General features: G+C 51.0%; 5 protein-coding genes across 5 annotated transcripts; 3 read left to right on the top strand and 2 right to left on the bottom strand.

The window, feature by feature from the left end:
- Positions 1-316: 316 nt before the first annotated feature.
- On the bottom strand, positions 317-1,990 carry GCG54_00000377 (Aminopeptidase Y; the record flags this gene model as incomplete). The annotated part of the gene is made up of 3 exons (XM_045400516.1): positions 317-442; positions 496-1,637; positions 1,693-1,990. 3 exons carry the CDS (start codon positions 1,988-1,990, stop codon positions 317-319), a joined length of 1,566 nt encoding a protein of 521 aa, XP_045269491.1.
- A 799-nt stretch (positions 1,991-2,789) lies between these two features.
- Positions 2,790-4,423, top strand: GCG54_00000378 (Zinc-regulated transporter 2; the record flags this gene model as incomplete). The annotated part of the gene is made up of 3 exons (XM_045400517.1): positions 2,790-2,826; positions 2,934-3,134; positions 3,276-4,423. 3 exons carry the CDS (start codon positions 2,790-2,792, stop codon positions 4,421-4,423), a joined length of 1,386 nt encoding a protein of 461 aa, XP_045269492.1.
- A 3,735-nt stretch (positions 4,424-8,158) lies between these two features.
- Positions 8,159-9,787, top strand: GCG54_00000379 (uncharacterized protein; the record flags this gene model as incomplete). The annotated part of the gene is made up of 1 exon (XM_045400518.1): positions 8,159-9,787. One exon carries the CDS (start codon positions 8,159-8,161, stop codon positions 9,785-9,787), a length of 1,629 nt encoding a protein of 542 aa, XP_045269493.1.
- A 611-nt stretch (positions 9,788-10,398) lies between these two features.
- On the bottom strand, positions 10,399-12,475 carry GCG54_00000380 (uncharacterized protein; the record flags this gene model as incomplete). The annotated part of the gene is made up of 3 exons (XM_045400519.1): positions 10,399-11,002; positions 11,059-11,486; positions 11,549-12,475. 3 exons carry the CDS (start codon positions 12,473-12,475, stop codon positions 10,399-10,401), a joined length of 1,959 nt encoding a protein of 652 aa, XP_045269494.1.
- Positions 12,476-13,211: 736 nt separating this feature from the next.
- Positions 13,212-16,696, top strand: GCG54_00000381 (uncharacterized protein; the record flags this gene model as incomplete). Its single annotated transcript, XM_045400520.1, has 2 exons — positions 13,212-14,905; positions 14,971-16,696. 2 exons carry the CDS (start codon positions 13,212-13,214, stop codon positions 16,694-16,696), a joined length of 3,420 nt encoding a protein of 1,139 aa, XP_045269495.1.
- Between the last annotated feature and the right edge of the window lie 985 nt (positions 16,697-17,681).

Here is a 17,681-nt window from a genome sequence, read left to right on the forward strand (position 1 = left end):
TCGAGGGGTCGTCATTTTCGCAACCTGTTGTAGGGTACTGGGGTCAGCCATCGGATCCTGTCCAGAAAAGGGCCTTCGGAGAACGTAATCGGCATCGATAATGGTCAATGGAAATCACCAGGTCAATGTCTCTTCAATATGCAATAAATTACGCTGTGCTCCGTTATGTGTCACCCGTTGCCTTGGCCGACAGAATTCGGCATGCTGTTGAGGAAGTCCGAGAGAGTCCTAAATTGACCAGAGAAGTATACCCATCACCCGTAATGAAACAATCCCATCCAATGATTGGGATACCTGAAGGTGCGCTCGAACTAGACTACTGGAAAAGCTTGCTGCCATGGTACTTGACTTCCTTGGGATAGGCGGAGGCAGCGACGGCATCCGTACGCTCGGGGAATCCCTTGAACGAAATGGCGTACGTGGCCACAGAGTGCGCAACCAACTGAAGAGAAGTTAGTCCCAGAACAAATGTGTCACCAGTCGAGGTCATCTTACCTTGGTGTTGATCTCCCACGCGGTTAAGTTCACGTTGCCGACATCGTCGCAAAGCTGGTGGTAGCAAGGATCGTACCAGTCTCCGGCCTTGCCGCCGAATTGCTTGGCTTCCTCCTTCGTCTTAATGCCCTCAGCACCTGTCGCGATGCCTCCGCCGGGGATGCCGTTGCGAATAAACGCATCGTAGTCACTACGGCCATCAAAAGGAATAAAGGTGTAGGGAAGGTCGTGTGCCTTGTACCAGTCAACGTACAAGTCGCGGAGCTCCTCGGAGCCGGTGGGGTTGACGGCGTTGGTGGCATTGTAGACCTGGTAGGCGTAGTTGGGGCTGCCGAGCATGTCGTAGTCCATGAACAGGCGAATCTTCTGGTTCTCCTCGGGGCTGAGGACAGAGACGTAGTAGTCGGAGCCAAGAAGGCCCTCCTCCTCAGCGGCCCACCAGGCAAAGCGAACGCAGTTGTTGACGCTGAACTTGGTGAGTTGAGTGGCAATCTCCAGCAGAGTCAGACTGCCAGAGCCGTCGTCGTTGATGCCAGGGCCCTCGGTAACACTGTCGCTGTGGCCGCCGAGCATGACGCAGTTGTCAGGGTCGCCCTCAGTAGTCTGAGCCAGGATGTTGGTGGTCTGAATGGTGTTGACGACAGCGTCAATGTAGGCAATGGCGTCGACCTTGTCGCCCTTCTTGAGCTTGTCAATGATGGGCTGCGCGTCATCAAGACCCAGGCCGAAGGTGGCGACGTGGTTGGGAGAAGGAGTACCAAGCGTTCCGTGGACGGTCTCGCTCTCGTAGTTGTAGACGATGGCAGCAATCGCACCAGCCTTGCCGGCGTTCTCGCTCTTGGTGCCAAAGGGGCACGTGCCACGGAGAACGAAGGCAATGTTGCCGTCAACCTCAGCAGGGTAGTCGGACTCATCGCAGCCTTCGTTCTTAACAAGAATGATATCGCCGTGGACAGGTTCCTTGTTCTTGGTCGGCGGCGTCAGGGCCATGGGCGACGCGGACTTGGGGATCTTGTCACCGATGACAAGACGGGACTCGAAGACATTGCCCGAGACGGCGGGGAAGGTCTGGTTCCAGACCTTGTAGTAGTCGCCCAGCTTCTGGAGGTTGAAGTTGATGTAGTCCAACGTTCCGAGGTGACCTGTGAATCGTGAGCAAGTGGAAGTGGAACGTGGGACCGCGGGAGCACAGCGTACCATCGCTGCCAATGACGCGCGTGGGGTGGTTGTACTCCTCCTCTCCCAGTTTTGCGATTTCGTACAGCTCCTTTGCGCGCGCGAGGAGGTTATCGGAGGTGATGGTGTCCTGCAGAGCCTCGGTCTCGACCAGAGGTCTCTTGGATGAAGATGTCGACGGCGATGTCGAGGCAACAGGCGTGTCGTCGGCAATCAGCGGCGCTTGCTGGGCAAGTACCTGTTGGTCCTGCATATGCAGGGCGGCAGCGCCACCAAGCAGGGCCAAACCGGCCAATTGAAGTCGTCGTGCGCCCGCCATTATGTAGCACTCTGTTCACGGACAAAACCTTGAGGTGCAGAGATGATGTTGAGACGAGGTTGGGAGCTGTGACGGAAGGTTGTATCACAGACGTCAACACAAGAGCGAGAGAGAGAAGAGAGACAGGCAGGTGGTCACACGGACACCACCCCGGAGCTGGGGCGAGCTGCGCTGGAGCTGTTGCGATAGACGACCGATATCGCGATATCGATATCGGTTAGTCATCCAGCCGAGGAGCAGTGGCTGGTCCCTGCCCGTTTCATCATCAGACAGCTCTTATCTTATCGCAGCTCGCCCGCCGATTGCTGACATAAGGTATTCTCTTGATAAGACATGGTCCCCTCGCTTCCAGACGCGATTACGTCCGGGATGCGTCGCTGGCGCAGGGAAGGCGCTCCAAGTGCAGATTGCGGCCGCCCCTGTGCTCCCCGGTCGTCCCCAATTTCCAGGGGCCAAGCAACCCCCCAATTCTAAAATGCGCAGGTTTTCATAGGGGGAATCAGGACACAGTGGACCGCAAGCTGCTGACAATGGAACTGCTGGCCGCTGCTGCGTTTCCCTCGGGTCCCGCATCCCTCGTCCACCACCTTTTTGGGGGCCGCATCCACATCCTGAACCAGCACCACACCCGGCGGGACACCTGGGACTTGGGACGAAGACGAAGCACGATCCGTCTTCCGTCTCCCTTTTTTGTTTGTACTCTGTTGTCTTGAGTACCCGCCAGTCTACCGTCTGCATCCCCGTCGTGCAGAGTCAGCCATGAAATTGAGCTGGACATCACCATCGACGACCGTCCAGAATGGGTGATACAGGAGCTACCGGAGCTTGGGCGAGAGGTGCGTTTCTTTGCTCGTGGACGTCGGACAGCTGGACTGCTTCCTCGTGTTGAACTCGAACTCCGGGATACCCGTGTGGTGCTGACTTGCTTTTCCCTGAACTACAGACGCCGCCTCTTGGGCCTCAATACCGACCGAATTCTTGCTCGCGGAGCTTTCGAAACGACATGGCGGTGCGATGACGAGCGCCGAGGTCGTTGCCGGCGCCAATGCGACGAAGCCGCAATGCGGTTCTTCCAAGAAGGAGTCCTACGACACGCCGCTACATATCGGCGCCCTGATATTGATACTGGCATTGAGCACGATATGTGAGTAGCTCTTGCCAGTGGCAGTCGTGAAATGCGACTTTGGGGGCCTACAAACGAGGGCTCGCGTTTTGGGATTCTCGATCAACGTGGCCCTCAAGGTTGCCAAGATCTAGGGAGCACCAGCTGACCTCGTTGCACCAGCATGCGGCATTCCTCTCCTCCCCCGGCGAACATCGAAAGGCCGACCTCAGAGCAGAATCATCTTTTACTGCCAGCACTTCGGAACCGGCGTCCTGCTCGCGACATCCTTTGTACATCTTCTCCCAACAGCTTTCACGTCCCTTACCGACCCATGCCTTCCCCGCATCTTCAACAAAGGCTACCCGCAGACGGCCGGTCTGGTAGCCATGATTGCCGCCTTGTCCGTCGTGGCTCTCGAGTCGTATCTGGCTACCCGTGGAGCTGGCCACTCCCATTCACATTCGCACGAGTACGAGTACTGGGACGAGGAGGACAACGAAGGCGCATCGGGTGGAGGTAGGCAGCCGGCTAGCAGTCTAGCCACGCGCAGAGGCGGCTCGCACCGTCCATCAGACATCAATCTCGATAACATGGAGTCGACCCAGGGGCTGATGGCCGGCGCCTCGCCTCTCCCGAGCTCCACGCCGACAAAGGCAAAAGCAAATTCCCGGCTCGCAAACGAACGCGACAGCTTCGACGACGACGCATCCGATATCGACCTCGACATCGACGAACTCGATCCCGCGACTGCCGAAGGGCCCAGGCGCAGAAGCTCAGACGACCGTCCTAAGATTACGGTTACCCCAGGCGCACCGCAGGTCGTCACCGAAGAGGAGCAAAGCCGGCTGCTCCGACAATGTCTGCTCCTCGAAGGCGGCATTCTCTTCCACAGTGTCTTCATCGGCATGGCCATCTCCGTCGCGACAGGCCCGACGTTCATCGTCTTCCTCATTGCAATCAGCTTCCACCAGACGTTTGAGGGTCTTGCCCTCGGCAGCCGTATCGCCGCCATCCAGCTCCCCCGGTCCTCAATGCGACCTTGGCTCATGGTTCTTGCTTTCGGCGGCACAACGCCGCTCGGACAACTCATTGGATTGATTGTCCATAACTTGTACGACCCAATGAGCCAGACGGGTTTGCTCATGGTGGGCTTCATGAATGCCATCTCGGCCGGTTTGCTGTTATTCGCAGGGCTAGTTCAGCTCTTGGCAGAGGACTTTCTTTCAGAAAAGAGTTACAAGATACTCAACGGCAGAAAGAGACTTAATGCGTACCTGGCCGTCATTGGCGGTGCGTCGCTCATGGCTATCGTGGGCGCTTTTGCATAATGTCTATACCGAGAGAAGACAGATGGGTAGACTATACAGTTTAATCAAAGCGTTGCTTCGACTCCGTTTTTAGGCTTGCCAAGCCTTGTGAACCGTTCCGATGAAGTCTGCCGTCGATTAGCATGATTGAGTTTTCGTCCCCAGCCGTGCTCTTTCCCTGTCAGTTTCACATAAGCTACAATGGAACGTTGTGCCCGTCAGACTATGTCGTGATTCAGTGTCGGCGTTGACAGTGACGGGAGGCCATCAATCAGACATAAAAGGCATTTCACACCCCCACACTTGATTTCTCGCCAGCAGACGAATGTCGCTCGCATCTGTGGCGTCGATTCGGTTTACTCTTTGAGTGCAAGTCTCGGGTAATGAGGACAATGTATGGTTGAACCAACGGTCAACTCCTTGGGTATGATTTGCGTAGTGTCCCTGTTGTCTCTTTCTACCGGTCTGATGTTATTCGTAAGGAACACCCGCAAGCCATCTGAAAGAAAGGTCATGGAATGTTGCAACTCGTCTGACAGCGGTTCGTGTGCTGGCTGTATATGGATATGGACTTGCTGAGAAGCAGGTTTGCAGCGAGCTCTCTCAAACTGACTCCTCGTGCGGGTCGAATTTGGCTTGTTAGTTAAGTTTTGCTTCGGCCGGTGTTGATATTTATAGGCAAATGGTTGCTCATGGATGGATGTTCACGACTTTCACTTCCGCTATTTAATCCACTGTGCCGGGTGTGTACAGAATAAAAGGAGCACTGCGACAGCGTATCCTCTTATTTCCGCAAGGACCAATCTGGATGAACTGCATTATCTAGTGTCAAATCTCTTGTTTGCCATAAGATGACCTTCAACCGACGACAAAGCTTGTCCCATTTCCTCTCATAGCCACTGATGGTCCTTTTGTGTCCCATCGAAACGCGTAGCAGTCGCTGATACGGAAACAATACTCTAATGCCAATGAGGAGATATAGCGAAGAAGCGATGTCCCAAGAATGAAAGGGCAAATCCCGTTGCACACGTTTCAGGGGTATGGGCTAGCGGTCATCTTGTCCGTTAGTACCAATTCAACTGGCTCCAACCTGTGCACTGGGGAGGTATTTGTTTGGTCACACGTCATCTCTCACACCAGTGAACGTCTTATATACAGATAGCTCTGGGCTAATAATTGAGACGATAGCAAGCAGACACGGGCAAGTATGAATCGGGACACAAGACCTGGCGTCCAATTTGCACCAAATTTGATCATCTTCTGGTCGTCAAGGCCGACATGCCCTACACTTTTTGAAGCTCATGGGTTTAGGCATTGTCGCGGCTAAATTCTGCGCAGCGGGCGAATTCGTCTCTTATTTCCTTCGATCTCATAAAGCCACTCTGTCTTGTACTATGTCTCCCTTTTATTCGGTGTGACGAATAAACGCAAGCAGCTCCACCTGCATCTTTGAAGCTCTCCCGAGCCAGGCCAGCTATGATGGCATCGCGCCTCAGATGGGCCAGTCCAAACCCTGGCCTTTCGTACAGCCATGTTTTGAGAGACAAGTAGAGATGAGTGGGCAAATGTGAGAAGTAACATAGTTACCGCAATGTCTGACGCCCTTTTAAATAGTGCTCGGCTGTCGCTGGAAAGAGAGTATGAGTCACTGCCTTTCCATCCTCACCCTGCTGCGATAAATGAGATGGATTCGAGGAACAATGGAACACGGGGCATGATTGGTTGAGAACAGCCCAAGCACCAAATTTCCACGTCGATCACGAAACTCTAGGTCTCATGCAGCAATGGGCTCAGAGAAACATCATTCTTACCTTGAACATGTGATGTAAACCTCGCACGTCATAAACGACGATCGTCCTCAGTCATGCCTCCCGGCTTATTTTAAACGTATGCTCGGGTACTTGAGGCCAGACGTAATTGCATGTGACTCATGGCCAACCTTGGTATTTACCGTCCTGCAGTCTCCCTTGTTCATGCAAAGAATTGGAACGACTTGGTCACAGGTTAGCCGAACAGATTGAGGAGCGCTGGATGTCATTTGTGACTTACCAAAAGCTAGCTATGCCTTATTTGGATTTGGCAGGGTCGACCAGCATCATGTTTTTTGGTTCTATCTATGGATCATAAATCAGGCTGCAAGGAGTGGATTCTGATGCCACTCTGAGAAGGTGGATTATTGCTGATCATGGGGTACAATGACAGTATGAGATTCGATCACCGTCACCAGGAAAATGTAAGAGAAGGTTCCATGAGATGGGCGCGAGATCACGTTCTCCATGCAGTCCTTCGCCCTCTTATTTCCTTCTACGTTTCACAAATACAATAACCAAGCGACGACAATGGCTCTAGCCGACAGTTGGTTCTCGGGGACGGTCTTGGTAGAGGTTAACCTGGGAAGTCTCATGGCTTTCTTAAACGGGCGACCTGCATGGCGTTCCTCGCATGGCAATGGATCTAAGACTCCAACCCCTCGAAACAAACGATTTGTGGGAAGCGCAAATTGCCAAGCAGTATGGCCCTTTTTATGATTTCTAGGACCGAATATCTTGGATTATTACATTAATCCGGTGCGATTAGTTCGCTGAAGCATTGACGGCCGAATACTTGATGCCTTCATTCTATGTTTTAAAGAGGCGTCCTGTGGCGGTTACTTTTTGGAACAAACCAGTATCTCGCACGCCGCTCCGGCTCATGAGGAACACAGGTTACGACCTCAGCTGAGATATCTATTCGTGGACAAACTAAGTTCTCGACGGGACGGTTACTTGGTCTTATATTTGGCCAATACATAATCTTGCTCCGTCGTTTGTCATAATATTGGATTGATTCGTAGCTGATACTCGGCTAGCGATACCTTTATAGCACTGACGAAGCAGAGTTGAACTGGTCTCTCCATCACAGCTTCCATTATTCATGCCATCGATCATGTAGGCGCAGGCAGTCTGGTTCTTTCATAGATTGAAACATGGAAGAAGGTACAGACCATTTGCGTTGTGTTCTATGGTCATACTTCAGATCTCCTGAACTGTTATATCCTTATGACTGCTGGCTTTTGCAAGGCCCGTCAGTAATGTGTCCTTCAGTCCCAGTTTCATGGATCGTCTTACGGACGGGACCTATCGCTTTATAATCATCAGAGGTTTTCGTAGATATGTTCGTGTTCTCCTCAGCCAAAGATATTTCTTCTTTCCAGCGTACTGGTGTGTATTAACACGCGTAAGAGTGTCAAGAAACCTGCAAAGCTGTCTCATTTTGTTTTTCACCAAGTTACCCAGTCTTCTTCGGGCTTTCATCTTCCATCACCACTTTCGACCGCAGATTATTTGTCGCCCATACCAGTCAATCCGGAGCTGGTCTCTCGATAACTCAAGTGGTGAGGTTATTTGAGGTCCGATTTGCCAAAATTGCGACCATGAAAAACAATTGATTAGGTACGAAAGCAAAAATAACGGCTGTCAGATTTAACATTCACTGTCAGCACCGAGAGCCTATTACTTGCACGGCCAAGCTGCATAAGTAATATTGCAAGTGCCAATCAGGTCCATTGGTCACATCTGTGGCCCAACTGATGGCCCCTCATCAATCACACAGAACCTACCTATCAAATGCTAACTCCCCACCTTGAATGGATACGCTGCTGCCTGGGACGTTCAGGCTACTTCATCCCATGAGGCCTCTGCTGAGGCATTCTACTACGATTGCTTCTTTGCCATTTTCGCAACTAGCTTTATTTTCTTGTTCACGCCTACTTCTAACATGAGCCGTCCACCAAATTCTCCATTTACTGATGAACAGCTGGGTGACGATGACTCAATCCGTCTGTTGGAGCTGCAGCCTGGTCAGCGAGACAGCCCTATTGTAATCCGACTCTTCGTTCACAACTTGACAAGCGCTCCGCCGTATGAAGCACTCTCTTACGTTTGGGGCGACCCAAACAAGACTGAGGCTATTGAGATCAAGTCACCAGCAACTTATATGGGCCCGAACACACAACTTCACGTCACGACGAGCTGCGTAATGGCTCTCCGGCGATTACGATCGGCCGAGGCAACACGGATACTTTGGGTAGACGCTATTTGCATCAACCAGGTGAATGTTCCCGAGCGCAACCATCAGTTGACCTTGATGACCCGGATTTACCATAACGCCTCACGCGTGGTTGTCTATCTGGGCGAAAAAGGACAGGAGGATGACAGCGACGCCGTCATGGAATGGATACAGGATCTACATGCTCCCTCCGATGCAGGAGAAACACCAGAGAAACCCAGCAATGAAGTGATCCAAAGGTTCTTTGGACGCCGGTGGTTCACACGTGTTTGGGTTATTCAAGAAATCAAAGTTGCCAGGGCAGCAATTGTCATTTGTGGAGAGAAGAGCGTCACTTGGGACGCTTTCGAGCAAGTGCCTACCCACTTACTTGGCAATGCAGGATCATTCGTATCCCGCCGATTCTTTACCGCTAGTTCATGGCAACTACCATACCCAGTCCGACTTTTACGATTACTGGAATCTACCAGAGAATTTGGTGCCACAGACGCTAGGGATAAGATGTTTGCCATCTTGCCGCTAGTGAATCAGGACACACAGCAGTACCTAGGCATCAGCCCGTCCGATTCCTCCAGTACCTCTGACTCATACGATGACAACCAGCCGATCTTTCCCACCATCCGAGTCAACTACAGTCGTTCAACATCTGAGGTCTTTGCCCAGCTTTCTCGGGACTTGATAGACGCCATAGGCCTGAAGATGCTCCTAACTGTCGTCACTCCCACGACAATTCCAAATCTGCCTTCTTGGGCGACAGATTGGACGACAAACCTGGACCCTCGGGAGGTGTATAGGTTGAGCAGAATCAAATGTTTGAGGCATAGGGAACTTTCCCACGTCAACGGCTTAAGGGACTGCACAAGTCCAGTCACATGGAGCTTCTCAGATTACATCGACTCTGACGGCCTGAAAAGCACTCAGCTGGAAGTTTCCGGCAATATGGGTGGAACCATACGCAAGCTTGGCGACGTATGTGACATTTATGAGGACATATTCCCACTGGAGCAGTGGGAGAGTTTATGCGACCCAATTCAGCGAAAAGCACCGTTCATTCAAGCCTTGGGGGGAGAGCGCGGCATACACATCATACTTGGCGAAATTCGACGTTTCAATTCCAAACAACTTTCAAGGAACATGGAAGTCTCTGGAGCAACGTATTCTTCGATCCACGGCAAAATTGAGGAAAGAGGTGGGGAAAAGCTGGTGGATATCCTGGCTTATCTACCCCCCAGTCTGAGGCACGCAGCTGAGGATTTGTTCAGGGAATGCCACAGTCGAAGGTTCTACGTCACGGAAACAGGACTGCTTGGACTGGCGCCGAAATCGGCGAGGATTTGAGACCAAGTGTTTGGAATGGATGGTTTCAGTATGGGCAAACAACCCTTCGTCGTCAGACCCGTGGGAAGTCAGTCTAAAGTCTTCCACCTAGTGGGTGCCTGTGCATCCGAGATATTTTTGCATGCAGCAAATGAACATGAGCACATAATCATACGCTAAACCTAAGGCAAACCAAGGGCTTTGTGTGGTTTACACATTCTTCCACTAATGAGCATCAATGTGTAGTGATGGCTCTGGCCTAAGCTTCCTTTGCATCGAGTACCAGTTCATTACGTGATCAGCTCGAGGAACCGAAGACACATAAAGTGCCATAGTTCTTTTATGCCAGCTCTCCACAGAAGTCAGATTTGAGAAGTTGTACAAGCTGCCCCGCATTTAAATCGCCACTTAGCTTGAGACGTCGCTTGTTCAAGAAATTCCTCCTATCAGCTGTCTTTAAACAAGTTAAGGATTCAACAAGGGAGGGATTGCCTGTAGAAATAGGGCTAAAGAAACAAATTGAGTTAGCGTATGTATATCTACTTCACCAATACCACTTCTGATTAGGAGCTTAGAGTAGTGAAAGCTCAACATTCAGTGTCTACGAAAGATCGTACTTGTAGCTACGTGATTCACGACGCGTATTCATCCGGCTCATCCACAATTGACCCCGTCCTTTTCAATGCATTCATACTCTCGGATTGCACAGTCAACTTGGTTCCTTCAGCCTGCAACGCTCTTTGAAAGCTAGACCTGAGCACCAGGACTTGGTTAATGTGCTTGACCTGCAACTTCTTCCCCTCGAATCTTGCTATGGTTCGAGCAGTGTTGACAGAGTTGGAAATCTCGCGCCCATTGATGCGGTAAGATACAAAGTTCTCGGAGGCATCGTCCATGTCATCGAACTCGATCTCATTTGTCGGGACTTTCCGGAGGCACTGCAACCACATAAGTCGGCGCGTCTCGGCGTCTGGCGCCTTGTACCCAAGCGCCAAGTGAATGCGCGAGCTCATGGCTGCATCGAACGTGCGGAGTCGATTTGTCGTTAGAAAGACGACGCCCGAGAAGTACTCCAACTGCTTCAGAAAGACCGCGACAAGAGCATTGCGATTCGCGTTGGCAGGGCTGTCTTCCCGTTTCTCAAGAAAGATATCGGCTTCATCGAGCAGCAAAACAGCCTTCCAAACTGTGGCGTACTGCATCAGCCGCTGAAGCTCCCGCTCGAACATCATTGCGCTGGAAGAATATCCATCAGTATTAGCGCCTTCAACCAAAATGGCACAAGATCCTACTTTTCCTCTTTGTTCAACTCTCCCAACGAAGCTGGCAGGAGCGCTGTTTGCTTCGCTTCCGCCGCTAGCTCTGCAGTCAATGTCTTGCCAGTACCAGGAGTCCCGTGAAGTAGCAAAACCAATCCTTTTCCCTTCTGCTCAGGCTGATTTCGCGGATTGTCAGGATAGGCATGTGAGTCGACCAGTGCTCGGATGACTAATTTCTGATCCTCTTCCAAAATCAACGAGTTCCAGGCGTTGTCTACCCAGTTGATCGGGTTGAGATGGTCGAGAAACAAGTGGCACCAGACTTTTCGGCTGAGAGAGAATCCGAAAACAAAAGGTGGGCATGTCAGTGGATCGGGGTGATCAACTTTCTTGATAGATACCGAACTGTTGTAATGATCATGGTGGAAGGTCTTCCTGTCGACTACGACCCTCCCAGACTCCTATGTATCGCCGTATTAGCGGGCTGAGATGCTGATGTTTAAATAGTCCAGTTGTCACTCACAGTGTATGGAAGCCAAAGACCCGGGTAGCGATCCATGTCAACTGAAAAAAAGGAGTAAGGGGGCACTTTCAAGTACTGAGCAATGCCATCATACGCTCTCACTGACATTTCTCTGTGCTGAAGAAACTTTCTGCCTCTCTCTTCGAGTCGGGCATCAAGACTTTCATCATACACATATTTCCGGGGATAGATCGGAAGGTCGGTTATGAACGCCGGGCTATCACCCCCGAATTGCTGCTTCTGAAAGATAATAATCTCGCGCGTAGTCTCGCCAAAAATAGTGCCGTTGTAGTCTGTGTAAGTGCAGTGAACCTCTAGATATGGGCCAGCCGACGAATTCTGCTCATAGGCAGTCTTGTGGCACACGAGTATCCATGGGAACTCCAGCAACTTGGTGTACATGAGGCTTCCTGGTCGGAAAAGAGTCCATGCAGTGAGGAAAGTCACCTGCTTCGTTTTCAGCATGTCCATCAGCGTCTTACGATCTTCACCCAGTTCGTGATCCATGAATTGAAGAAGCATGCCTAAGTGAATACGCATTTCAGAGCTGTCCGTCTCTTCCCGATATGCTTCCAGTTCGTCCCAGTAATGCACCAGCATCTGAAACGGGCTCTGCAATTCGAATGGCGACGTGAAGTCCGAAGCAACTGTGGGGTACTTTGAACCGACGACATCGCGAAAGGCCTGGAGGAGATGAGGTGAGTTCACCTTCAGCGTCACACTCTTGGGCTGTTGAGAGTTGTCCTTGTCGAATTTTCGATTGATGACTAGAGCATAGGAAGAGTCCTTGCCGGTTTCTTGCTCGTTAGCAGGAAGTCCAAACGGATCAGTAAGTGTTTCAGTCGTTACTTTGCCGCCTTTTTTGTGGACGGCATGATAGGTCTTGAATTGTGGCTTGGAGCCGACACCACTTGCCGGTGACGCCATGCTGTTTTGTGAGGGATAAGGGCTCTGGTCTAGAGAAAACGCACACTTCGTATCCTTCCATTGTTATGTATTCTCTTCCTCTCTACTTTCCAATCCATCAGCCCCCGATGACTGTTCTCTCAGCCTGATTTTCTCTTATTACATCGAGACGCATCGAAGTCTCTGCACAATTCCATTAGTAGCAAAAACAGTCGAGTGGCCTGATTTGAAGCCCCGCATAAGACTTGGCTGTAGCTGTCCTTGTTTTTGATTTGCGTTGCTCGAGATGGTGTGTTTGATGAGGCTGCAATCATCGTTTTCTTCCTCCAATGATTCGTTGTTGTGGGTGTCACAGAGCCGACATATCGCATGCTGGCAGTGCAGGCGACACCGAATACAGATTTGGAAACGCCATGACCTGCTAATTGGGCCTTAATGTGACAATGACAACTGTTTCCTCCCTGCCTACATTCCTTACAACGTTTCATGCAGCTGACATGCGTCAAAGTCGGTCCAAACAAAAAAACGAGGCCACCAATGTGCAGTTCTCGCGAACCTTGAGTCTCCTTCGTTGTCCCGCCCCGACCGCCTCTGATATCATTCGTTTTCCGCTTGCCTACCACTTCCAAACAAATGGTTCTCGGCTGCGCTTTCTCTCATGAATCTGTGGCAGAAGATCCTGTCCTCCTTTTTCGCCGCATCATCTTATTGATGGCGCCTTTCGTCTCGAAGCACGCGTATCAGAGACATCATTACCATGGAAGACTTGAAAAGGAACGTAGTTGTTGACGTCCATTCCGTTGAAGAGATCGCGACACACAATGATTCTCCAGAAACTGCATTCGGCAGAGCCATTAGGGAGTTCTTCGGCAGTCTACCGGAGATGCACAAGGACGATCCCGAGAATCCGTTCTTGAAAGAGCTCGCTGCCGTCGACCTGTCGAATCAGTCAGCCTCATCGGCCCTCGACGGCACATCCTACGTGCAGGAGTCTATGCAAAGTCTCACAGCCTGTTTAGAGACTCTAGAGAGAAAACGCAAGAAGAAGCGCGGTGATCGTCTAATGTTGAAGATGGCGCCCTTCTTGCAAAGATTCGAGCGTGTCTCTAAGGTCTTGGAACCTTTAGGCCAAGCTGGTCCCATGGGAACTGGCGTCATTTTCTCGGGTACTCGAATCGTTCTTGAGTTGGCAATTGGGTTTCACGAGTACTTTGAGGACCTCGTGGATGCCCTCGCCGATATTGCCGACTATTTCATCGTCTATGAGATGTATGGGAAGACATTCCACGACTCTCAAGAGCTCCAAAAACGACTAGCCGGCTCCTACAAGAGAATAATCAACTTCTGGTACAAAGCGTCCAAGCGACTCCTCAAGACATCACTGAAAATGATGGATCCCTTCGCCTCACTAGGTGAAGAGATGACGCAGACCAAGGCAGCCCTTGAGAAAGACAGCAATGCCATTCACAAGCTCGCGGCGGCACACCACATCTTTCGATCGCAGCAGAACAGAGAGCAACAGCAAAAGGATGGTATTCGCCAGTGGATACAAGGAGGGCAGGCTGATCAGATCGATGCCCGGCCTGATTTGGATGATCGATTACGTGCTCGGCACCCGGGCACCTGCGAATGGATTTTTGAGGACGCCCGTTTCATCAAGTGGCGAGATTCGAAGAAGAAGTCCGTTCTGTGGTACAATGCTGAGGCAGGCTCAGGCAAAAGCGTTTTGACTTCAGCCATCATCAGCCACCTTGAACAGAGAGGAGAAAAGGTCGCATATTTCTTCTTCTCCTTCAATGAAGACCTGCGAAAACACACAATTCACGCCTTCAGATCCCTGATAATCCAGCTGATGAACATTCTATCACCGAAGCTTACTGACCGCTTTGTGGATCTCTGTCTGGATGAGAGGAACTACACGCAGACCCTCGCCAAAGTTAACATCGCTACACGGCTTGTCCACGAATTAGTCAAGGCACACGAAGTTTTCGTGGTGGTTGACGGACTTGACGAGTGCATCGACATGGACTTGCCATGCAATGAACAACCCGGAAAGCCCAGACACGATATGTTAGAAGATCTGGTGGATATGGTCAAACGAGCATCATATGGCAGCGACAGGTGGCTATTTACCAGCCGCAAGGGACATTCCAGAATTCGTCGGGCCATGGAACAAGTCAACGCAGTAGAGATCGAGGCTGATCAAGCAATCATTGCCAGAGACATACGGTCGTATCTCAACGACAGCATTCATCAATATCATTTGCAAGATCCAGGAACAGATGATAGCTTCTTGTACGCCACCTTCTTGTGCCACACATTCAATAGCGGGCAATGTCTTGCGGGGATTATCAAGGAGCTCCAAAAATTTCCTTCACCCTTGAACGGATACTTCAACCGCTCCCTGGAGAAAATCGCCGAACACGGCGACTGGAAGCGGAAATTCGCTCGGTCAGTACCCTTTCTTCATGCTAAAGCATAGCTAGCTACTCACTCTTACTGACTGTTTTTGATAGTCGTCTCTTTTTGCTTTTGGTTACATCGCAGCAGTCTCTCACTTTAGACGAGGTCGTTGATGCGCTGTCCATTGGTCCAGAGGGGACTTGTTACACCAGACACAAAGTGCAAGAGCTCATTGTCGACCTGTGTGGGCCACTTGTGAAATGCGACCCTGTCGTCAAGTTTTCCCACAAGTCTGTTCAAGACTATTTCCAACAGGACCCGAAAGCGGATCGAAGCATTAGCGAACACATTCGCATGTTTTTCGTTCACGACAGCGATGCAGCCAATACCGAACTTGGCGTGGATTGCTTGAGATATCTCATGTACGATCGATACGAGCAATGCCAAGATATCGATAATCTGCTGGAGAGCAAATCCAACGAGCACTCGTTTCTTCGGTATGCGTCGACCTTCTGGTTTCAGCACCTGTTTTCTATCCAGCCGGATGCAGCAGTCCGCCAACGCGTTGAACGCTTTCTCAAGAGCAAAGCGTTCTGGACTTGCCTGTCTGTTCAGAGCCGAATAGCCCCTTTTCTTTTCGGTTTCTACGCTCACGGCGAGACCGGTTCCTACCAAATGGACATTAGAGGGCACACATACATTAGCGGCGACCAATTCGGTGTTCCGTTGCCTGGATGGCTTGACGGACCGTCGAAAGAACTGGATCAATCCTTCTGGTGTTTCGTTAGGGAATGGAGGGAGGTTCTCGTGACCTGTCCAGCGGGTTTGAAGTACTGCTATCCACTGAGGTCCTTCCCAGAGGGAAAGTCCTGTTACTTGACCCCACCTCCAGAAGCCAACACTTTAGGTCAGTTACAGGTACAGGTCGCCAACTTGGAAGAGCTTCCCTCGTTAGGATGCATTGTGAGCATGTTTGCCTTCGACCTCCACATTGGGAAGAAAGCCTCGGCCGATCTGCTTGTCCGCCGTCGAGGTGACCCCAAAAACGTCCTTCGACAGGTGCACGTGCCAATCTTTCGACAAAATGCGAAAGAAACGAAGTCCAAAAATTATGAGGTTCCTGTCACAGAGAGTGACAACCTCTTCACTTACTTCGTTTTATGCAACCCAAATCAGGAGGGTTTGGAGACATGGTACATGAACTCGGAATCCTTGCAACTGGGAAGACTTCTGAAGGCCCAATCTGAGACAACATCAGGGCCTTCAACGTTGCGGGCCCGACGAACACAGCGTCAACCCAAAACCAGATGGGATCTCGTTGATACAAGCACCATTTCTAGGAGTTCAGACACTTCCGTTCACATGCTTCGTCTCGATCGAGCGGTTTGCATCTCGCCTGATGATTCCAAGAAGGAAGATGATTCTGAAAGCAGCGACGACAGTTCTGTGTCGTCAGCCGCGAGTTCCATTTCCGACGAGGAACAGTCGGCATCTGATAACCATCAAATGGAACACGGTGGTTACGTCGTTCCAGAGGAACACACGAAGTGCTTGGCATTCATCTATTCTAAAAGGCCGCCAATTTTCCTCAGCTGGGTTGGAATCTCGTACTGGGACAATGTCGTTCCCGCCATGCACCCAAAATCGCCGGTTATTGCCCTAACGCATTCTTCAACGCAATTACTACTCGTAGATGTCGACACAGGTGATAGACGGGAGACAACCTTCCCCCTGGTTTCTGAAATTGCGGATACTCCAGCTCGTTCAGAGACTCTATCTGCCCAATCTAGAGGTAATGCTCCGGGCTCACACAAGCCCTCTGGCTCGCCACTTGGCTAACGCTTCTGTAGAACTCCATTTTTCTCCTTGTGGCGAATACTTGCATCTCGCTCTACTCCTGTTCTTCGATCTTGGGCACTGCACTCGGTGTATTGTCAAGCTGCAGACGTTCAGATTCACACTCAACCAGACCGACGGACTCCAGCCACTGAATACTCAAAGCTGCACTTTCATTATTCAAGACTCGCTGTATCAGTTGGCCCCCCCTCTAGCGCTTAGCAGCTGGACCGATGATCATGTTGTTCTCGCCCTGCCACCGCTCACCTGCGACCCGAAAGTCCTCAAGATTCATCTCCGAAATAGCGGCAGCGACACTGAGCTGTCAAACAATGTTGTCGAAGACGAGGATGGCGGTAATGGAATATTCATCATGCGTGAGCAGATTTACTTTCCGACTTCCACTCCGGAAAGGAGTCCTTGCTTGAAGTACCGGCCCAAGACAGACGGCTCGGACCGCTTATATCTCGCTCTCGGGCCAGTCCTTCCTGCTCCGGGAGATGACAATGTTGGCGAGGAAGCAGGGGATGGGCCTTTCAACCTGCCATGTCATTTGAGCCCACCTATCGTTCTCCGGTGGGAATTTCCCCACCAGAACGGCTGGAGAGCCTGGGATGTCGAAGTTGACCAAAGGCCGTCCGAAGAGATCGAAAAGCAGAATGTTTTTGGCAGGCTGAGAGGAAGTTTCGTGGATGGTCAGCAACCCTTCAGAGTTATTGTTCGCAGCGGCATGAATGTGAAGCGAAAAGGCGTTCTTACTTGTGGGTAGGTAATGCTACGACTTGGGAGGAATTTGGGATAATGATCTGGGCACTGCTTGTTGATTGATACACGAACTTTCATAGCTACCAAGTGATATGACATACATCGCTGTTCCGCCGGTCTATTCTGCCAGGGCGCGCGTTCGACTTTGTGCGGTGATGTTCAGAGGGTTTGCCTGCTAGCAGGAACGTATAGGGTTTCTGCACTGTTTTCCTTAACCGGTAGA

This window comes from Colletotrichum gloeosporioides (genome assembly GCF_011800055.1).
Source record: "Colletotrichum gloeosporioides strain Lc1 chromosome Unknown consensus_12, whole genome shotgun sequence".
Classification (NCBI taxonomy): domain Eukaryota; kingdom Fungi; phylum Ascomycota; class Sordariomycetes; order Glomerellales; family Glomerellaceae; genus Colletotrichum; species Colletotrichum gloeosporioides.